The following is a 22,214-nucleotide window of genomic DNA, read 5'->3' on the forward strand; positions in this document are numbered from 1 at the left end:
AATATTTTAATTTCTTGTAAAACAATATTTATAGAGTCATCGGTATATAATTTTTGTAATGTAAAAGCTAAATAAATTCATATGTACTATAATACAGATAACCAGGATATAAAATTTACTTTACAGTGACTCGTGGGCCCACAAGGAACAAAAGTGCACAAAGACAGTAAACCTACAGTTTTTGGAGTAGTAAAGTCGACTATAATCCTTGGTGATATCTGCTATCCACAGGCTACCTCGAGCCTAAAATGGTTGAAAAGGAGGGTAATGAGATTATAAAATCTTAGTGAGTAAACAGATACCATCTAAACCATTTAAAATCGAATAAATTGAGACAATTAAAATAAGTCATCATACTGTAATTTCATTACCTTTCAACTCATTTCAACCAAATAAAATCAATTCATATAAATCGAGTAATCAACATGGCTTATGAATTTCTTAAAACTTAGCTCATGCCAAAAATTATTCTCATACTCAGTTATCAGGGACACCTTGGCCGAGGGCTATCCCAAACCGAGTCCGTCAAGGCTATTAAAAAGTTATGTACGCATAAATCATGTTTTTATTTAGAAAACACAGCTGTTCCTTGGCGTTGGCTGAGTTCCCCCTCACGTGGTGGTTTAGTGTGAAGTGAACTCTAAGGTCATACCTCGGGAGTTACTCTACTCGTCTTTCTAATTGAGGTAAAATATATCGAGATTTCGTACCCCTCTAATAGACTGATCCACAGAAAACCCACTCCCTACAGCAGGTTAAACATACCATACAATAAATTTTTGACAGCATGACATGACTAATATAATACTATCCAGCTTGTAAATGTAAAACAGGACAATTCATACAATTCACCAAAAACACAATCAGCCAGTCATACCAACACATTAACATAAGCCATCAATTCAGATCATAAATTTACAACAAATCAGACGTCTCCATTTACTCTATTTTCAAAATCATCATTCAATCTCAAGACAATTTATAAAATCTTTTCATTTAAACACATTTTGTTTATAAACATAAAGGTTTACTATTTAAACTCATTTTCCATAAAATCATAAAATCGGATAAAAACCACTTTAGATAATTAAGACGATAGTAAGGTTACTCACCATACTAGGAGTTCGATATACTCTTATTTTCGGGTCTTCGGGCACAATCTCTTTACCCTTGTTAGAGGGCTCACCACCTATACATCATACGTGACACGAATTTCAATAAATTGTGTTAATTTATTATGAACTCTTTCAGGCTCTATAAATCTATATGAATGCACGAAATGTGATGCAAAATGTCCGAATAGTCGTTTAAATACGGTATTCGACCTAATTCGCACTATTCTCGGTGTAATTGGCTAAAACCTCCAATTTAACTCCAAATCAATTTCTTTCACTTTCTACACTTCAATTATACTTAAAATACCTCAATGACTGTGAATATGTTTCAATTTATCAGTCCGAATCATAAATCGCACATGTCTATATATTAGGTAAAAATTCAAATTTTCATGCCAAAATTTTTCATTAAATTTCTAGCCTCACCAATCATTACATACCATCAAAATATCATGAAATATCATCAATTTCAGCTTCAATATCCTCCATAGAAAATTCGGCCTCTTGTGGGTTTGTGAAGAACAAAGTGATTCCTTGCTAGATTTTCATACTTTCCATTACCAAACAACCAAAAACACTTAATTAGCTTGAAATCTAGCAAAATCAATGCTCAAAACCTCTCCTCTCAAATTCAGCCAGCATGGGTTCATCATGCAAACTTGAGTTCTAAGCATGGAAAATGAAAAAGAAAGCATGGGTAGTGTAAATCACAAGATAAAATCACAAAATTTTACCTTTATTAGCTTAATCCCTTGAAATCTCACACTTTTTCTTCAATTTTCTCACCTAGGGTTTGTGTTCTTTCCTTTCCTCTTCACTTCATTCTTTGGCCGGCCATATGGGTGAGATTAAGAGAGTTTTAAATAGATTTTACAAGAAAATTCTAGAATAATCCAAGCTTGACATATGGCATGTTTACATTGGTCCATTTTTAAAACTTTAAAAATTTAAACTTTTTATCTCCACCATATATATTTTCTCACTTATCCATAACATAAAAGTCAATGGATGAATTCTATGAGCATGACAAGTGTTAGGTGTGTAAAATTACAAATTTACCGCTATGATGGCGAAATTACCATTTTACCCCTATGCTCCAAAAAATACCGAGATTACAATTTTTCACTTCTCAACCTCAAATCATACTCCAATAAGTCAAATGTGATCAAAATCTTTCAAAAAAATTTCCATTTTGTCTTCGAGTGGCAAAATTACCATTTTACCCCTAGATAGTGAAATTTCTAGTTTGACTCCAAATTGATCTTCGAACCCTAAATCACCATTTTAAATCATTCATGGACTGTAAAATTTTCAATTTCACCCCAAAATCTCTATTCAATCTAGTTCGAGGCTTAAATTAACTTTGTTGTACCTCTAGATACAATACCGACTTTATAAATTTTTCGAGACTCTCCTAGCATGCAAACATACTATCCATCACATGTCTGTCATGACATCAGGCTTTACACTTTATACTTTTCAATTTGTTAATTTTAGTACGAACCTGAACACTGTTAATTTTTTACCATTAAGTATGTTAATACGACATCATTAATCAAGTTAGCATAACATTAATTAAGATGCTGTCACATTTTTTGCTAACATGACATTAACTATATGTTGACATGGTATTCATCGTGCTAACATGGCATTAATTGGACGAACAATAGATTATGCTAACATGGTACTTGTTAACGTGATCAAAAATTCTTATGTGACATTTGTTGACATAACTATCAATGGACAAAACAAAAGAGAAATTGAGCTTTAACACCTTGATTTTTTGAAATTCTCATTTTGATCAGTAAATTTTAATTTGTCTTAATTAAATATTAAAGTTTGTCAAGGATACTAAATATAGCCACTAACATATTCTTGCTCTTGTTTAATCAAGTGACTAAAAAAATCACATGATTGTCACATTAATTAAAATTCATGTCAATTTTTTAAAAATTTTCCTCCTTGCCTGACCATCATTAGTTGGAATATTTTTCCATTTAGGAGAGAGTTATCATAGTTAATAGGATATTTTGGGAGTGGAATAAAAAAATAATTTGAATTTTGATTGATGTGGCAATTTATATAACAACCACATCATTTTTCCGTCAATTAATTGAATGGTCAAATTTGATATGCTTGAGAAATTTTGATAACCTTATCTTGATAAATGAAAGTTTATTAATCAAAATGAAAATTTATGAAAGTTCAATGGGAATAATCGGTCAAATTATTCAATCAGTTCTTATAATTTACCAAAAAAGTGGGTTAAAATGTACTCTCTTGAGAACTTCTCTTCATTGGGTTCTTAATTTGGCTTTCGCTTTTATAATCAAATGATTTGTTGTTATTTTGTGGATTTAGGTTTTGGGTTACGTTGCTTTGATTTAAAATTTTTGTGGGGAATGGAGATAGCTTTGAAGTGACGTAGCTTAAAAAATGAGTAAAATACACTAACACATTTAAGTTTTAATTATAATTTCACATGAGTTCATTAATTTTCAAAATATACAATCTATTTTCAAAAAAGTGGATTAAAATGTACCAAAAAAGTGGATTAAAATGTACTCTCTTGAGAACTTCTCTTCATTGGGTTCTTAATTTCGCTTTCGCTTTTATAATCAAATGATTTTTTGTTATTTTGTGGATTCAAGTTTTGGATTACTTTGTTTTGATTTAAAATTTTTGTGGGGAATGGAGATAGCCTTGAAGTGACTAAGCTTAAAAAATGAGTAAAACAGACTAACACTTTTAAGTTTGAATCATAATTTCACATTAATTCATTAATTTTCAAAATATATAATTTGTTCCAAAAGAATATCTTAAGTCAAGTAATTAGTTAATTATTAATATTTTTGTTAATTTGATGAAGTAGTAATATTGAAATGATAATTTTATTGTTAATTAATTCTAAAAATTATCAAATTTTTAAAAAAGAAAAAAAACCTTTACCTTACCTCCATTCGATCGACCACCTATAATCAGATTTGGTTGAAGAGGGCTAAATCTGGCCTGATCGTACTCTTTTAGGGAGCACCACGCTAGGGAGCACTTGATCATGCTCCCAAGATCTAGTGCTCCATTGGGCTGGTTGGCCAAAATAAGGGAGCATGGCAGGCACGTCTGAAAGAAAAGAAAGAGTGAAAAAAAATGACCTTGTAGATATTTTATATTTAAATATTAATATTGTTTACACTTTTGGAGAAGAGTATTTATTTAAAAAATTATTGCACTCATGTGTAACTATGATCAAAAGTTAAAAGGATTAATATATTTTACTCTTAAAAATTTGATGTGAATTTTTAACTATGTCAACACACTTAATTGAAGAAAATTGACACCTTTAACAATTGAATTAACATTTATAATTTATAAAAGTAAAAAGAGTCAATTTGTATAAATTATTGTAAATGGACTAAATTCACTTTTTTAGTAAAGTATAAAAATTAATTACATAATTTGACTGAATTACTTTAGACATAATACTTTAAAAAACTTCTGAATTATTCAAAAAAATTCAAATATACTCTTATTTTTCTATTGCATTCAATTAAGCTATTGTACTTTTATCTTGAGTTAAATAAATTCTCATGACTAACAGTTTATTAGAAGTCATTAATCTAAATATTATTTGTTATTTTATACTTATGTGTTGTTGACATGACATTTATTAGGAGGATTAAAATGACATATGATTAGTTATCATGCTATACAAGTATGTCATGTCACCATCGATTATAATATGTCAATATATCCCGTGACATAAAAATAATATGTGACATTTTGATTAATAATAATTAATCAATAATTAGTTATAAAAATTTATTTAATTTAAAATAAAAATATAAGAGTTTGAACTAAATGGAATATAATTAAAAATAAAAACTTATTTAAAATTTTCTAAACAGATAAGAAAATTTTTTAGATATTATTATTTCATTAAATTAATTTACTCTTAAATTTAAAAACAAAATAATTTACTCCGAAATCCGAATACCATCTTCCCACGTCATTCTGGTCTTTCAGGCCTTAAAAGTTCTCAATCCAACGATGCACATTTAGTCAGCCTCACCAAAATAACAGTAAACACGCATGCACATCACCATTACCCAACTCATAAAAATAAATTAAAAAAAAAAAGAAAAAAGGGGGAAGTAACTAGTAAGCGGCCCATCCCGTAAAACTCCCAAGTCCCAACTCCTTTGGGTAATTTTCGTCTCGTTCCAATTCTAACGATTCAATGAAAAAAACGGAACCCAAATCAGCGTGGAATACATCTCCATCAACGGCGTTCGTTCTCCCACGTAATACACACTATTTTCATCTTATTTTGTTGCCCCGTAGCTATTTATACACGTATGAAAAATTATTAAAAAAAAAGAAAAACTGGAAAGCCCTTTACTTTACTTTCTTGAGTACAGAACAGATCTCCAAACTTTCACAATCATCGAATCTCCAATATTTCTTTCTTTCTTCGATTAGTCGATTTTCTCTCCGTTCGGTGCTTTTTCTCCGATTGGTTCTTTTATCTAATACGTGATAATAATAATTATAAATTCCTCAGCGCTTTTCTTTTCTTCTCTTGTTTTGTAATTTGGGGTATCGTTGAGCTATTGTTTGGAGGAGAAGAGACGACGAGGAGATAGGGACAGAAAGGTAAATTCAATCTTTGGGCGTTTTTTCTTGGTGATGAGAATCGAAGGAGAAGAAGAATGAACGATGCCGGTACTGCGTAGCGGAGCACGCAGGGGCCGGGCAGCAGCACCGAAGCAACAGCAACAGCAGCAACAGCCGAATCCGATCGAGGAGGGGGAAGCGATTGCGACGCGGACTAGGCGGCGGAGGAAGGCGGCAGAAGAGGCGGCCGCAGCAGCAGCAGCGCCAGTGCCAAAAAACAACAACAATAATAACAATAATAACGACGACAAAAATAAGAATAAGAAACAGCGGGTGCAGGGAATCAATGAGAAATTAGCTGTCGCGGCGGCTGGGGCAGCGGCAGTTAAGGTGGAGGAGAAGAACAATAACAATAGGGTTTTAGAGGAAGGGGAGAGAGCGGAGAAAGAGGAAGTTGGGGAGAAGGCGATGGACGAGTTCGATAGCGGAGGGCGGAGCAATGATAAGGGTAATGCTGGTGAGGATGAAGGCGGCACCGCACCGCTTCCTGAAAAGGTTTGAGATTTCCTAACAAGATTTGGCTTTTCTGGTTTTGCATTGCGACATTGCGTTATATTATATTATATGAAAGCTGTCAGGTTAATTGATTTTTTTTTTTTGCAAAATTAGTTGATTTAGGATTGTTTTAACAACCTTCATAATCTTGATTTCGTTTTGTTGTAGTCTATAGACTTATATGGAAGGTTCTGGCGTTCGAATGCTTTTTTTTATTATCAAAATTTGTAGTCTTTGGCACCCGAAGTTGGATTTTTGCTGCTTAAAAAGTATAACTTTTAAACTGTTATGAAGCTATGTGAACTGTCTTTCTAGATATAGTTTATGGTATTCACCATTAGGACTTGATACTTGTTACGTCTTGATTTATAATCTCCGTGCTCCTTTATTTCAGGGAGCCAGTGTTTTGGTAAAACCTTGAAAGAATAATAGGAGTAATTAATATGGGCAATTTATGTAAGTTTCAGCGTTAAAGGTGTATAATTTTTGTTTTAGTAAAAAGGACAATGTTAAGTTCGTGGTTTCTTGTGAAGGCTTTTTAGGAGGCTAATAGTTTTATCAAATGAGTTCTACATGTGGTTGTGTGTGCATCTATTAGATAATATGTGGTTATAGTTTAGGACCTGAAATTTTTTTTATTTGAAGTGTTTGAGATAAGATGTTTTGGGGAATAAACAAAGAGAACTCCTAACAGCTGAATTCCCCAAAAATGTGATTACTATCTCATTTTGGATCGCCTATCTAAAGTAAAAGTTGTTCTTTACTAATATTGAGACAGCACATGCTTTTCTTCTCTGGCATCTTTTGAAGGGCTTGGAGTGCCATGTTTCTCTCTTTTTATTCCATTTTACTTTCTTCTACCAGCATGACCTGAGTTTACTCTGAATACAATAGATTTTCATTTATTTGGTTTCGTTTCTCTTGATCTATGGCCATTGGTACTGTAATCCTGTCGATGGAAGGTTATATGCTACCTTTCCATGTGGGATATGTAGCAAGGATGCATCTCTGGTTTTTCAATGCTTTTATGTTTTGTATGATGTAATGTCTTCGTTATCACCTTGTGTACATTTTACTTCAGTTATGCTACCTTCTGATTGGTTAAGTCCTTAAGAAAAAAATTTATCATCTTCTAGTTTAACAACTCCGATAAGTTAATAAAAACAAAATTTTTCCCTTTCCCCACTAGATGGGGTTGGCTACTGGGATTGTTGCTTTTGGTTTTCTCTATTTATGATCATATTTTCAATAAGATTAATAAAAGCAAAATCAAAGTCCTTTTTGATTCTTTCTACCGTGTCTTATTTGGTCTTTCCTTTGTGCTTTTGATAATTTGATGTATTTTTTTTTCTCAGGTGCACATTTTGGTATGCAATTTATGGTAATAATTTTTTGTTTCATCATGTCTTCTTAAAGAATGTTTTTTATTTACCTTGCTGCAGGTTCAGGTTGGGGGCTCGCCAGTGTATAGAATTGATAGGAAGTTGGGCAAGGGTGGCTTTGGACAGGTGTGTGTAGGTCGGCGTGTTTCGGCTGTAAATACAAATGATAGAAATGGTTCTGGGGCTGTAGAGGTATGGGATTATTTCATTTTTGTTTTCAACAGACATGGCGTATGATCTTCTTTAATTTGGTCTTAATGCTCTGCATCATCTCTTTATTTCAGGTTGCCTTGAAATTTGAGCATAGAAGTAGCAAAGGATGTAACTACGGACCGCCATATGAATGGCAAGTTTACAAGTAAGTCTGGTTGAAATCTTAATTTTTTATAATTTTTATTTTTTGCCAATTATGTTTGCAAATATTTGATGTATTTGGTACAGCACTCTGGGTGGCAGTCATGGTATACCCCGAGTACACTATAAGGGCCGTCAAGGTGACTATTATATCATGGTATGTGTTGTTTAGTCATGGTAGTCATGGCCTGTCTTCTTTAATCTGTCTTCCTTTTGGTGTTGAGGTTTTGAATGAGTTTCTGATTTAAACCATTTGCAGGTTATGGATATGCTGGGCCCAAGTCTGTGGGATGTTTGGAATAATAACTCTCATACGTGAGTGCTACTAAACTAAGATATATCCTATAATCTTTTACTGGCTGTTAAGTTTATCCTTTTTTTGCATTTCAATGGCTTAATTTGATTATGCTCTTAACTACAGAATGTCCATCGAAATGGTTGCTTGCATTGCTATTGAAGCAATATCCATATTGGAGAAGATGCACTCTAGAGGGTAAGCAATTCAATCCCTGCCAAGCTCTCTAGCCTTTTGTTGGCCCCTGAAATGCATCGCCACCCACCCTCCCCAGGATTGTTGAATAGCTTACAATGAGAATCTTTCTCTGCTTTTAATGTATAATCTGTCATATAACAGCTAAAAATGTTAGCTCTTAACTTGATCATATCTGGTTTCTTCCAGCTTATTAATAGTTTTTATGGTGCTTTGGGCAGTTATGTGCATGGAGATGTAAAGCCTGAGAATTTTCTTCTTGGTCCTATAGGAACTCCTGATGAGAAAAAATTGTTTCTTGTTGATCTTGGATTAGGTAAGTTGTAAGTCATATTATTTATATTGTTAAGTGCTCCCAGCTAAATCAATATCTCATCACTAATAACCTGTTTTGGCAATCAGCAACTAGGTGGCGAGATAGTTCAACTGGTTTGCATGTTGAATATGACCAGAGGCCAGATGTTTTTAGGTACTACCACTGCTTATATTATGATTCCTGAAGATGTTAATGTAAGTTGCTCCGCTATCTTATTTAAAAGGAAAAATTTTGTCTGTCAGGGGAACTGTCCGTTATGCCAGTGTGCATGCTCATTTAGGGAGAACTTGTAGCAGGAGAGATGATCTAGAATCTCTTGCATATACACTTATTTTTCTCCTTCGAGGTCGATTGCCTTGGCAAGGATACCAGGTTGGTCCTCCTATAGTATCAGCTTTCTTAACTCGAATAGTCTAGTTTGTTTTTGGTCATGCATATAATCTTTTCAGATTTTCTTTTTGATATTTTTTAAACATGATGTCAGGGTGAGAATAAAGGATTCTTTGTTTGCAAGAAGAAGATGTCAACATCTCCAGATGCCCTATGTTGCTTCTGTCCGATTCCTTTCAGACTGTTTGTTGAATATGTGGTCAACTTGAAGTTTGATGAAGAACCTAATTATGCGAAATACATATCTCTCTTTGATGGGATAGTTGGTCCAAATCCAGATATCCGCCCACTTAACACAGAAGGGGCGCAGAAGGTACATGTTATTCTTTCTCAATGTAAAGATTTATTCTTGTCTCTGACCTTGATTCAGCTTTCAAAGTAATTTTGGGTGTAAGAGTGTACTAAAAGTTATTAAATGTTAAGTATTACAAATAAAATTTGACATAACTCTTTTCCAAAAAAAAAAAAAAATGTTTGACATAACTGACTTTACTTTTCTTACAATATATTTCTTGTGCAGCTTATTTTTCAAGTTGGTCATAAGAGAGGCCGGTTGACGATGGATGAGGAGGAAGATGAACAACCAAAGAAGAAGGTTCGTATGGGCATGCCAGCGACGCAATGGATTAGTGTTTACAATGCTTGTAGACCTATGAAGCAAAGGTAACCATGCCTCAAGTTCTTTGTGGTTCTCTCAGTTTTGGGGCTGCTTTATTATTTAATTGATCGTATCAGACTTTTGGCTTTTTCTTTTTTGGTTGATTTCTTACCTTGGCACATTTTGTTGTTTGCCTATGTAATCTTTCAACATATCTATTAGTAAATTAATTAGTGATTAAGTTGCTTTAGTGTAAAGAATATTTGAGGATGGGAAGTTAACTCGTCATGTGATTCTAGGTATCACTATAATGTGGCAGATGGAAGGCTTGCGCAGCACATTGAGAAAGGAAATGAGGATGGCTTATTTATTAGCAGTGTAGCTTCCTGTCAAAATCTATGGGCCCTTATAATGGATGCTGGCACTGGATTCTCTTCACAAGTCTATGAACTCTCACCCGATTTCCTTCATAAGGTACATGCATTTAGACTGCTGATGTGGAGCAATTCTTAGCTTTAATAGGTTCTACTTTATTTTCTGTTATCTGCTTTTTTTATTCCAGTAGTTAAAAGATGCTTTTGAAATTTAGATTCTAGCAAAGTGGTTAATTTGATGTTTTTTGCTGTGTGTGAAGGAATGGATAATGGAGCAGTGGGAGAAGAACTATTATATCAGTGCAATAGCAGGCGCTACAAATGGATTCTCCTTGGTAGTAATGTCAAGGGGTTAGTATGCAAGGTTCCAATATTTGCTTTCTGTGGTCAAATCTGTTTGGGTTCTGTTTACTGACCTTTGATTTACTGTGTTCAGGTACTCAGTATTCGCAGCAGTCATACAAAGTAAGCGAGTCCTTTCCTTTTAAGTGGATTAACAAAAAATGGAAAGAGGGTTTTCATGTTACCTCAATGGCCACTTCTGGTAGCAGATGGGGAGTTGTTATGTCTCGTGGTGCTGGATTTTCTGACCAGGTGCTTATCAATTTTAATAGCATTTTAGCCTAATACAGTCTGTGAAAGAAGCACATATAACTAAGTGTTGTTGTATATTGATTCCAGGTTGTTGAACTTGACTTCCTTTATCCTAGTGAAGGCATCCATCGTCGATGGGATTGTGGGTACCGAATAACAGCAACTGCAGCAACTTGGGACCAGGCTGCTTTTGTTCTTAGTGTGCCAAGAAGGAAGCCAATGGATGAAACACAGGAAACTCTCAGAACTTCAGCATTTCCTAGCACACATGTCAAGGTGGATTATATGAACTTCGCTGGCTTTTGGCTTATCTTTAAACTTGATTTTCACCGTCTGTTTCTAAATTTTCTTTACGGTCTGGCAGGAGAAGTGGGCGAAGAATCTTTACATAGCTTCGGTTTGTTATGGACGAACAGTTTCATGAGCTGCCCCATTCGTTTAAGACGTTGGCGTGTCAAACTGTCCACAAGCTGGAGCCCTTAGTGTTGGAAAGTTGCTGCTCTGTAGGTAGGCTTAGAGAAATTTTGACCAGTACAGGCTTTACTTAATTGTAACTAAAGTATAGAAACTTGTAGTTGAACTTTATGTTGCGTCCCTCCATTCCATCCATTGTGTGGAATTTATCTTCTGCTGGCTGATGTCTCCGGAAAGCCCAAAATAATGGGTCGGTGTGTTAACTTTGTATAGTCTCCATTAATATACATACACCTACTTTGTTCAGCTAGATGCCAACGTCTATTTGGTTTTATTGGTTTGTTGCTTTTGACAAGCAACATAGCTACCACATGGTTCAATTTGAGAAATTGAGAGTTCAGTAGCAAAAACGAGTGGCATTTTTCTAGTTTATCATCAAAGGCCCCCGGGCACCTCTTTATATTTTTAAACTTGTTGAGGTGTAACCCCCTTACATGAAAATAACTAGAAAATCTGGAAAATAAAATGAATAGTAGCAAGTGAAAAGGAAAAACAAAAATAAAAAAATGAGTAGAAAACAGTACTAATTATAAAGTAAATAAAAAATTAATTATTTCGGCTTTTCATATATATATATATATATATATTTGTAAAAATGTCAACATCTTTTTCTCCCACTTAAAACTAATTTATTACCTAATTTTGCTATAAAGTAATAAAAAAAAACAAATCTCATTTAATTAATTAATTAACTCATTTAATTACTCTTTTAAATTAGCTAAATGAACTAATTTAATTATAAACTAATAAAAATACAAATCTCATTTAATTAATCAATTAACTGATTTAAATTAATTAATTTAATTAACTAATTTAGTATAAAAAATGTAATTGTATCAAACTTACATTTTCATACATATATATATATATATATATATATATATATATATATATGTATATATAAGGGTAATTCTAGAAATTACTATCACATTCCTAGTAAATCAAAGAATGTAATATTATTTTCTTAAGTATTTTATTCAGTACTTTTAAATATGTACTAACAGATGTAATATCATTTTCTCAACAACTACATTCCCAACAATTGCATTACAACAATCACATTACATTGTAGGACACCAAATGCTACCTTACTTGCTGGTGAACCCAAAAAACCTATTGCGGAGGCCTGCAACATAACCTCTGCAGCGGAACCTTTTCCTGGTGTAGGCATGAAAGATAAGTATATGCCAACATTAATACACAGTTTAGGATTGCCAAAAACAGCAAAAAGCAGCAGCTGTATGCACCCATGCAAGATGCATGCACCACATGCATATACACACACAAAGAGAGAGGGAGAGAGGGTTATTGATATTGTTTATATATACCTTACTGTAGTCATGGTCATAGCAGACCACGAAAATGCACGAGCAGCCTCTAACGTCATGCACCCGCCTTTGGATGTCCACAACATGGGCATCATAGTAGACTTGATAATGCTCTCTATCCTATACATCATCAAAGGCGAAAAGCTAAGACCACAATAAGGTCAAGTAAACCATCAGCCTAGCTAAAAACGAGATGCATATGGCCTCTCCCTCACCTTTCTCACTGTTCCTTCACCATCAATGTCAGTGAGATACACTCTTCCATTACTTCTTAATGCTGGGTGATTTTTATAGGAAGTTCATGAATATAGATCCAAAAAGCAAAACACCATGACTTCACTGTTGTGCGATTTAAATACCTAAAACATAGACAGGACTGTTGCATGGAAATATTAAGAGGTCATCAGGCCTTTGTGTCTGCTTTGACATAAGATTCATCATTATTCTAATCAGATGGTGACACACAGCTCATGAATATTTTTAATAGACCTTAGGATAAGGAAATACCTGGTAGCACAGCACAAGGTCTCCAATTTTAACCATATTGCATTCTGAAGGTTCTAAAGGAATAGATCGTTCACGAACTGCCTTTTCCACATTTACCCACTCATCCTCTGTTTTAGCAAACCCAGAGAATCGTACACGAACTTCCTACCACATAACAAGTTATAAGTTTTAACATGTCACTTGCACTTTCCGTCTTATAGTTTACATAACCAGTATCAAAGAAACCAATTGGAGAAAAGGTAAAATAAACACAATAAGGCACAGGAACCTGAACTTTATATTATAAGATGAAAAAATTTCATACGCAAGTAGCTTTTATAAGAATCATTGCAGTGAATCAAGAAAGTAAAGAATCTGTAGAAGAATCTTACAAGTTCACCAGTACTGAGGACTCTATAGGTGAGGAACGAGTCAACATCGTACCTGAAAGCCAAAGAAATGTTATGGCTATGCACACTAGTTTAAGTCAGAAGGACCATACACAGTTTGAAACAAGGTCATACATTTGGATTTTGATTTCTCTTTTCACCAGCTATTTTTTTATATAAAAAAAATCTTAAAATAACTACAGGTAACATAATAATTACATTATAATACAGACTTAATTGAATTATAATGCCTTTAGTACCAACCAACATTTAAGAATACCAAGGCCAATTAAGAATCATGAAAATCATTGAAACTTAAACTAGATTGTCTCTGGTCCATAAGTATAAGCTATTTTAGTTACATTTTCTATACTATTTCCAGCTTTCTGAGTTTCCTTTTAATGCATTCAACAGATTAAGCTTACCATCCTTGTCTATCATTCTGAACAACTTCATCTTATAATGGATGTTTGATTATTATCCTATTTTGCACATCATCTTAGCGTTCTTGAATAAATTAGTTAGCCAAAATCAAATCTAAACCTTGAGTTTCCAATCAATAATTAAATTAAAGATATAACCAAGAGGTAGGCCTATAAATGGCTTCTTCGAGGGATACAGGAAAAACATTTCAATAAGTTTTGCATGCTTTCATTAATAGAAACTTTCTCACCATGCATAATCTTTTGATGATCTGGCTTCAAATGACAGCTCCTTAAGATCTTCAACCTTACCTGTTAAAATTGATATTAAAAATCCTTTCAGTTTCAATTTCAACCAGAAAATATAAGGTTGAACTACAATTGCAAGTTTGCTAAAATGCTTCTAATAAGAATGCAGGCTAGTCATGATATTGATATCATAGCTGCAAGTATAAATGCAGTATATGCTAACTAGGCCTTTAAAGTGAACCAGCTTGTATGGTTGCTTGGTAAAACAATAGTAGCATAATGGTCAGATTGTTAGAGGAGTGATGCTATTTAAGACCTATAAAAGGCTTTGTAGGCATTCCTGGTAAGAAAAATATCTGCTTCTAACTGAGGTTAACACAAGGACATTAACACAGCTGCACTCCCAAGCCAATGCACTATGGTAGACCGTTTTGTGCTCATAAATTAGCAGGTTGACCTAATATACACCAAATTAGGTTGCAGTCAAATGATAAGGGTTAAACTATCAGCCACCCATTTCATTGCTTTATGTGCATGCTTTAATTTTTAAATCTGCTAAAAGCTAATATTACCCCAGTGATAAGTTTCGTGATGTCATGCTGTATGAATAATTTTTGTTTTCTTCTTCACCCCAGATGGTTACAATATTTTAGCACATACAAAAACTTCAAACTTTATGAAAGGGACATACTAGGTTAGTGTAGAAAGTACTAAACAAGCTCCGTCACATTGTATGAATCAAATAACAATTCCCCAATAACTATAAGATATTACCAATAAATAGCCTAAAAATGTAAACTATGATGCCAACAAGCAAACCTTTGTGCCTCCGCAAGCTCCCAGGCGGTTTGCTTGAATTTGCACTTGAAAGATCAACAAATAGCTCCAAGGCCATTGGTGATGGCCTTTGTTTACTTTGTGTCTCCATTTGTTTTTCTTGGAACCAAATTTGGACCTAAAAAAAATAAAAAGACAAAGAGTTCTTAATGTCTATATTAACTTATTAGAAATCCGTAGGTACATTTCAATAGATGAATAAAACAAACTTGTTGCCATGTTACAGCAGATTTTCCCATACGGTTTGAAGAGCAGCTGGAAGGACAAAGCAATCCAAAGTAAAGATATTGAAAATTATAATTTAAAAGAAAATAGATGAAGAATCTTTAGACAAAAGCATATAATTAGCATATTTTGGAATGGTAATTGTTTTTCTTCACCTGAAGTTGGTAGCAAGCTCCTGGCAGAATTCTTTATTAAGCGTTTTTTCTCCTATTTCCTTGTAAATGTTCTCCATTTCCAAAATCTTTTTGTCACAAAGAAAGGAAAAAACATTAATACTTAATAGTTATATAAAAGCAATGATAATTGGCTAAACCTGAGGAACTTTTGCAGATTAAAGAGTGAAAATCAGGACCCATATATAGAAGGGAAATGCCAACAGAGCAAGCTGTTTCATTTATATGTTTATCAACTTGAAAAAAAAAAAAAAAACACACTAAGCTACAGCTTTAAAGAGAGGGAATTCATGGTGGTTAAGACTTAAAAAGGAGTGAAAATGAAGACCCATAAGGAGGGATAATGGGGAATATAGAGAAAGAGAAGTGTTCACCTCAGCGAGTGTGAATTCAGAGACGGAATCCCATGAATCTTTGTCATCCATGTCCGACCAAAATCTGAAATCTTTGCCAACATACAGGCGGAATTCCCTTTGAAAGTGACAATGGACTTGGTTTTGGGAGGTTTAAGTAATGTAAAGAGAGTCATACGTTTTATTGTATCTCTTCAGCGAGTTTCAAACTGGCCCAGCCCCTTGTTCTTGGGCCTTCCCTCTAGCCTTGACGGGCTAGCTATTAACACAATTCTGGGAGTCGTATTCATGGGCTTGCTTCTTTTCAAATGTGTTCCTTGCTTGTGTTATAAAAGATTTTCTTTTTCAATGTGGCTATTGAATTTACTTAAGAAGTTGCCCATGATTTATGAAATAAACAATCATCCCATGCCTGACAATATTTCATTGATTTAAATAAGATTTAGAATAATTAGGCGTATAAGATTTATGAGCATGAGTATCGAGATGTGTAACTTGTCATTGCTTGATAGATGATCCTTGACAGCATTAGAATTTGTTGTAAACATAGACTAAAATACGGTATACAAGAGTCAAAAGTATTGCAGCCATGGCCTGCTGACTAAGTGAAATAGTTTTTCCTTTTTCTTGGTCAATCCTGCTGCTGATGCTTGGAGGTGGAGGAGAGTAAAGGAAGGCCATTGAGATGTAGTCTTCTTTCTCTCCTTTATAGATGGGCCTTCCAATGACATGCTTGAATTGCCCACCACTTAATGCCTGTGACAGGAACAGAAATGTATGAGCAATGACTCTGGACTAAAATTCATGTTGACAAGGAAAGGAGAGATATGATAAACTTGTCATCATTTTCTCCTTCATCTTTATTGGAAAATTTCCCCTAGTATGATGAGATCAGACCCACATAGCTGTCATTGCAAGAAAAAAACACATAAAAGAAACTAGGGATATAGGGTTTTTCATCAAAAAATGAAAAAAAGAAAAGGTAGATTAGAATGCTTAAATATACATCTAAATCAAGGTTACATATGGTGAGCCATTATAGTGTGTTTTTACAGTTGTAAAGGAGGGTATGCCTTTTAAATTTTACTATTAGCTGTCTGTAAGTGTTGAAAAAAAAAAAAAAAAAAGGAAAGCAGGAAATATGATATCAGAGAGGAGAACAAAACAGGCAAAAAACAGAGTAGTTTGCTGAGCTTTTTTGTTGCTAATGTGTTATCGTGTAGCATAATGCTGTCCCATAAAGCAGACACATTAATGTTACTATTTTTTTGTCATCAACAGCCACCACAAAGACTACCTCCTTCCTTTGAGGGAGATTGAAGTCATGTATTTGAGTTTAACCATCAGCGTTAAAATGGTTAACAGGGATGAGAGAGGATTGCCTCTCCTGAAATAACCTGGCTGATGACAAGCACTCTTTAACCACTATACTTATACAGTCCTTTAATGTTCTGCAGTTAACTGGCAAAAATTGCAGCAAGCACAATGTGGTCCAAAATAAAAGCTCAAAATAATTTAAGAAAATATCTGAATTATTACCTGAGTTTGATCCCCAACTGTTATAACCAAGGCATCTTTTTCTGGGCAGAAAGATACCCAACCTTTCTTTGAATACACATGAAATTCAGAACATTCATCACATATATGCAAACACAAGGCATGTGAATAATCAATCCCTCTTATCAGCATTCTGATCACATCATATCTTAGGGAGCTGCTCCACTGGTCAGCTGAAACATTCCGGCTATGCTTGTAGAGGTAACATGCAGAGCCAATGATATCTTGCCCTTGCATCATATCGTTTTCATAAACTGATTTTTGTGGGGAACTTTCCTTGATGACTAGCAGAATTTTCTCAGCAACTTTCTCAATGTCTGACAGAAGAGTTTCCATTTTCTCACTGCATATTTTTAAAAGTATCAATGAATTAGATAATTCTGCTAACTCATTTTTTAAAAAGAACAAGTTCGGAAATATAATATATCTATATATCAATACTGCCAAAACTCAATTAGGAAACGCCAAAAGACCAGTGAATATAAGCTTGGCAGTTATTACCTGAAATTTGAATACCCAACAGTCCAAATTCCCTCCATTTCCAACTTCAAGCCTTCACCTCTACACCACACAAACTCTTCACTCTGTTCACCTTCCTCTTCCCCATGAACTTCCTCAAACCCGTATAACTTCTCTGGTGACCTTGTCACTGCCGTCCGTTTCTCAGGCGGCAGTTGAAAAATTCCGGCAGCCGCTGCCAGGGCTGATCGGATAGATTCCCCTGGAATTCCATAATTCACCAACTGAAAGCATCCGATTGTTGCAATAGAATCCAGAATCTTGGGGACGGAATCACTTTCCATGGAACTCAACAGCTGGAAATCAATCTTTGGTGGGTTTTCAATGAACTTTTGCCTAGGGAAGACCTTGTCAGGCAAAATTAAATCAGGGACACGTAGAGAGTGTTCAAGGAATTCAGAGAGAACATCATCATTGGTGACGCAGGACCTGCGGCCACTAGCAATTGGAGACGGTGGAGGAGCACGGAAATCGAGGGGCTTTTCAGGCATGGATTCCGGTGAGACTGCCATAGAAATTGTGACCAACTATAATAATACAAGGCGACAAAGGCTGAAACCTGAACTGAGTTTTCCTTTGATTCTTTGATAAGGAGCTTAGTTGTGAGTGTTCAGCATTGGCATTCTTTTTTTCCTTTATGGTACAAAGTGTATAGCAACACAATGATGGCTTGTCGTGGGGCATTGTAGACAGTTGGAGAATCATCACAAACATCACCAACTTTTTCTTTCTTGTGCTTTCTTTTCCCCCCTAATCTTCCCTTTACACCTTTAACTTTTTTTAATTATCATTTTGATAGCTAGCCAGCAATGGCCTGCCTGACATACATATAACAAGATTTGGCTTTTTACACACTTGTGACTCAAGCTATAGTACTCGGACCGGAGGGTCGAATTTGAATATGGACCCCTATTGTATCCCACTATCATAAGACTCTATACCACATTGCTTGCTTTCATCTTCTTCCCCTTTTATTTATTGCTTTGCTTTCTTCTGGTACCCTTGTTCCAAAATTTCCAAATAACTAGTACAATTTAAAATTGTTAGCTATATTTACATTAATGGGAATTTATTTTGTAATATGAAGTAGACAATTTGGAAGGTGCCACTCATTTAATGGGTAGTCTTCTTTCAGTTTTACTGAGCATTTTTATATCATTGACAGGAGAAGAGAAAAAAAAAAACCTAAAGTCCTATTAGTTTAACCATTGAATTTGAATTAATTAAAGAAAAGAGGAAGAAATGGACGTACAAATCACTTTATAGATGTCTTAATTCAAACCATGCTTACTAGTTTCTAATAATAAAGTCATATTTTGATTCATAATTATGGCCACTAATCTCTCTTTAATGAGTTACTTGTGTTGGTCTTTCACTTTTTTTTTTTGTGAAAAAAAAAAGAAATTTCATTTTTCTGGATTTCCATTTGAAACCATGGAAGCGGGTTATTATTACTGCTAATTAATTAAGCATATGATTCTTGGTTAGCACTTTAGCTGTTATATTAATTTGATGGCATTGATTTGGGTGCTAAATGGATGATTATGTGGGCCTCGACAAGGCCTCTGCCTGAATCCAACTCTTAGGACAGGTTGTCCTCAGTTTTCGAGTTAAAGAGCATTTCTTTGGGCTGGGACCAGGTACTTTCATTAATTTGATAATGCCCGAGTCTTGACCCCACCCTTTGTACGTTTAATTGGGCCTGAGCCATCCACCTTAAACTTGATTATTGATCACACTGCAAAAAATGGGCAGAGAGTGAGCCTAATGATTCTGGTTAGGACAAAAAGTAAATACCCAGACCGCCTGGAAAGCCTCTAGGCCGAATTTGCAAGAATTTTCGGCCATTGACCTTAAAATAGAAAATCATGCAACCCCAAATTACTTACCTTTTCATAAAAAAAAAAACATAATACTAAAAAAAAAAATCTGACTATTTAAGAAAATTTAACTAATTTTTTATTTTTCTATTACGTTCAATCAAGTTTTTATACTTTTATTTTAAACAAAATAAATTTAATTAATGATTGACTAATCATTATTAATTAAAATACCGATTGCTATTTTATATTATGTAATTTTGATGTGATATACTAACGTGTTATATTGAACGATAACATAATCATGTGACATTATTCACCCTGTACAGTGTCAAGTCAGTATAATAAGATACGTGATATTTTGATTAATGATAATTAATTAATTGTTAGTCATAGAGGTCTATTTAGTCTAAAATAAAAATAGAAAGACTTGATTGATCGCAATTAAAGAATAATAATTTATTTAAATTTTTTAAAATAACTGAGGACTTTTTCGAGTATTTTGTCAAAGAAATTATTAATATCTTTTATAAGTTTATTTTAATTTTTTAATTTGAAAAAAGAGATATTTGGTCTCAACTTTTTGAGCTTTATTGAAAAGTAAGTTTGACAAAATTAGTATTTATCACCTTTGTCATCGTAGTATTTGAAATTTGATTTGTAACAAAATATGATCATTTTCATGTATTTCTTGTATTATGTACTACATCAGCTTTATTGTCGATTATATGTACTTGCAACTCGCAATAATACAGATAATTGAAATAATACAATTTTAAGTGACTCAATCCTTAGAATTCAACTCATCAAGTTACGAGTTTATTTCAACCGAAATCAAGTAGGATGACGTGATAGCATATCTCAGAGTGTTGAAACTTTACAGCAAAAATGTCACTCTCAAGCCTTTCTCAATTGTAAAATCTCTATTTTCTGGAAAAACCATCTATTAATTCCTCTTGGTTATCGACGAAGACTTTTAAATGTAAAGAATTAAGGATTCTGGCCCTATAATTGAAGCCGAACACAGCCGCCTGTGCCTGGACCTTTTCCTAACGTTGAACCAGTCATCAGTCATATACTTAGGTTTTCTGGGATTAAACACTTGAACTAGCTCATTGGTGTTCCCAAAAACTAAAAAGACCGCAATCCACCCTTCAACGGCTGGCCGGTTGCTTCCCATTCTTTTTCTTTTGTTTCATAAGTAGGAGAGCAGATTCGACGTCGTTGGAATTATACAATATGATGAGATTATAATCAAGTTATATTAGTGTAATCATATTAAATACATTTCATTTTAGAAAAACAATAATAATACAGAATAATTTTTTTTATTTGTTTAAAGGCATGCATGCATGTGCTAGATTTCGTGTTCAACTTGTTCTAGCTAAGATACATGTTAAGAAACTTCGGCTATCCATCGTTTACATTATTATAACTTGAAAGTTAAATGAAACTTCCTATTCATTTTTAAAATGAATTAATCTGATAGAAAATATAATATACAAGCCAATTAGACCACGTTTTAAACCTTTTTTCGAGTATCGTTTAGAGACAACCATCACTCTTTATATATAAGCAGAGACTTTATATGATGTGTTGTCTGCATGAGCTACCGAAATTCTACGCTCAGAGTAAATTGCATGGAAAATCAAGTGACAATTAATAAATATGAAGTGGTCAAGAAATTTACAATCTCTGAATTGATCAATGAGTACTGGCCCAGAAACACAATGTGAAATGTCCAACTCTTGAGTTCCTTCTAACAGGTTCGTCAGTTAATTGCTTAATATGACTTTATAGGCTAAATTATTCACAATCGACGACTATATGTATATACGTTATTGCTCTTTTCTATTTCCTTACCTTCTAATTGCTTTTCCGATCTAGAAGATGAGCTGTATTATGTACTTTTCTTAATTTTCAATGATGCACACGTAGATAGAGGTTCGAAATTGAAATGGTTGATTGGAAAAAATGTTTGGAAATGGTTCAAGCTAGTAAATTGATTGCATCATATTTTGTTGAACAAGTACCGGCAGAACTAGAATGTCAAATAAATACAAACATAAATAAGTTTTTATGTAAATGAGAGATTTACCATGTATAATCACCTTGTGGAATTCCAAATTCTTTTGAAAGGAAATCAGAAAGTGCTTCAAAAAACGTAAAAGGATGGAAATGTTTGACTTCTTTTGATCAAATTATTATAGTAAATTAAGACCGATAAACAACTAAAACGCAATCTTCTTTTTAAGAAAAAAATTTACTGAAAAATAAAATCTATTTTGGTTGCTAACTTAACCTTCTTGTCATGTGGGTTAAAGACAAACCAAAGGAAAAAACAAATGCTTTTGGAGGTTTATTAATTTAAATCTGGACAAGAGTAAGGGTGAATTTTGAGCTGGGTAGGTGCACTTGATCGACCACCTTGGCTCCTGTGGGTCCAAAGGTTTCGTCTACTTTGCGCCGTCGGTGGCTAAACCTTTGCCAACCAAGTGACCCATGTTTACCAAAGATCCAACTGTTTTGGCATTTTGCACCATCCTAATAATCAGACTGAATACAACGTTCGTTTATTTAAAAACCAAAACAAACAGATT

General features: G+C 33.9%; 3 protein-coding genes and 1 long non-coding RNA gene across 6 annotated transcripts; 1 reads left to right on the forward strand and 3 right to left on the reverse strand.

The window, feature by feature from the left end:
* Positions 1-71: 71 nt before the first annotated feature.
* On the reverse strand, positions 72-1,951 carry LOC148762209 (uncharacterized). The gene is made up of 3 exons (XR_016026911.1): positions 1,850-1,951; positions 1,113-1,189; positions 72-243 (listed from the first exon to the last, which is right to left on the reverse strand). It is a non-coding gene; the product is annotated as an uncharacterized LOC148762209 (long non-coding RNA).
* Positions 1,952-5,498: 3,547 nt separating this feature from the next.
* Positions 5,499-11,506, forward strand: LOC18596008 (casein kinase 1-like protein HD16). The gene is made up of 16 exons (XM_007024222.3): positions 5,499-6,284; positions 7,727-7,858; positions 7,951-8,024; positions 8,108-8,177; positions 8,280-8,335; positions 8,442-8,513; positions 8,732-8,826; positions 8,913-8,979; positions 9,069-9,198; positions 9,311-9,529; positions 9,737-9,879; positions 10,114-10,288; positions 10,449-10,539; positions 10,625-10,782; positions 10,870-11,058; positions 11,147-11,506. The coding sequence occupies exons 1-16, from the start codon at positions 5,832-5,834 to the stop codon at positions 11,204-11,206; spliced, it is 2,184 nt and encodes a 727-aa protein (XP_007024284.2). The 5' UTR covers positions 5,499-5,831; the 3' UTR covers positions 11,207-11,506.
* A 701-nt stretch (positions 11,507-12,207) lies between these two features.
* On the reverse strand, positions 12,208-15,861 carry SHH1 (SAWADEE HOMEODOMAIN protein). 3 transcript variants are annotated; one of them, XR_001928304.2, is made up of 10 exons: positions 15,740-15,861; positions 15,348-15,433; positions 15,177-15,222; positions 14,950-15,085; positions 14,133-14,193; positions 13,463-13,514; positions 13,092-13,235; positions 12,800-12,960; positions 12,585-12,704; positions 12,395-12,414 (listed from the first exon to the last, which is right to left on the reverse strand). XR_001928304.2 is itself a non-coding variant. In XM_007024227.3 (9 exons), exons 1-9 carry the CDS (start codon positions 15,788-15,790, stop codon positions 12,370-12,372), a joined length of 741 nt encoding a protein of 246 aa, XP_007024289.2. In that variant the 5' UTR covers positions 15,791-15,861; the 3' UTR covers positions 12,208-12,369. The 3 variants fall into 3 exon arrangements, 2 of the variants coding, with proteins under 2 accessions (XP_007024289.2, XP_017978144.1); XM_007024227.3 differs by lacking the exon at positions 12,800-12,960 and having other exon boundaries at positions 12,208-12,414; XM_018122655.2 differs by lacking the exons at positions 12,585-12,704; positions 12,800-12,960 and having other exon boundaries at positions 12,208-12,414.
* Positions 15,862-16,193: 332 nt separating this feature from the next.
* Positions 16,194-18,401, reverse strand: DTA4 (downstream target of AGL15-4). The gene is made up of 3 exons (XM_007024230.3): positions 17,777-18,401; positions 17,258-17,618; positions 16,194-16,474 (listed from the first exon to the last, which is right to left on the reverse strand). The coding sequence occupies exons 1-3, from the start codon at positions 18,304-18,306 to the stop codon at positions 16,247-16,249; spliced, it is 1,119 nt and encodes a 372-aa protein (XP_007024292.2). The 5' UTR covers positions 18,307-18,401; the 3' UTR covers positions 16,194-16,246.
* Between the last annotated feature and the right edge of the window lie 3,813 nt (positions 18,402-22,214).

The sequence above is a fragment of the Theobroma cacao genome, chromosome 6 (genome assembly GCF_053813885.1).
Source record: "Theobroma cacao isolate CCN51 chromosome 6, ASM5381388v1, whole genome shotgun sequence".
In the NCBI taxonomy this organism is placed as follows: Eukaryota; Viridiplantae; Streptophyta; class Magnoliopsida; order Malvales; family Malvaceae; genus Theobroma; species Theobroma cacao.

What these genes read in the sequence shown, in the direction of transcription:
- LOC18596008 (XM_007024222.3), top strand. Translation starts at nt 5,832, where the DNA reads ATGCCGGTACTGCGTAGCGGAGCACGCAGGGGCCGGGCAGCAGCACCG. An exon ending in AAGGTGACTATTATATCATG is followed by an intron (nt 8,178 to 8,279) that starts GTATGTGTTGTT and finishes AACCATTTGCAG; the next exon opens with GTTATGGATATGCTGGGCCC. An exon ending in TTCCTAGCACACATGTCAAG is followed by an intron (nt 11,059 to 11,146) that starts GTGGATTATATG and finishes ACGGTCTGGCAG; the next exon opens with GAGAAGTGGGCGAAGAATCT.
- SHH1 (XM_007024227.3), bottom strand. Translation starts at nt 15,790, where the DNA reads ATGGATGACAAAGATTCATGGGATTCCGTCTCTGAATTCACACTCGCT. An exon ending in CTGCTGTAACATGGCAACAA is followed by an intron (nt 15,086 to 15,176) that starts GTTTGTTTTATT and finishes TATTTTTTTTAG; the next exon opens with GTCCAAATTTGGTTCCAAGA. An exon ending in ATGACCATGACTACAGTAAG is followed by an intron (nt 12,415 to 12,584) that starts GTATATATAAAC and finishes TGCCTACACCAG; the next exon opens with GAAAAGGTTCCGCTGCAGAG.
- DTA4 (XM_007024230.3), bottom strand. Translation starts at nt 18,306, where the DNA reads ATGGCAGTCTCACCGGAATCCATGCCTGAAAAGCCCCTCGATTTCCGT. An exon ending in GTTGGGTATTCAAATTTCAG is followed by an intron (nt 17,619 to 17,776) that starts GTAATAACTGCC and finishes AAAAATATGCAG; the next exon opens with TGAGAAAATGGAAACTCTTC. An exon ending in CAGTTGGGGATCAAACTCAG is followed by an intron (nt 16,475 to 17,257) that starts GTAATAATTCAG and finishes TTCCTGTCACAG; the next exon opens with GCATTAAGTGGTGGGCAATT.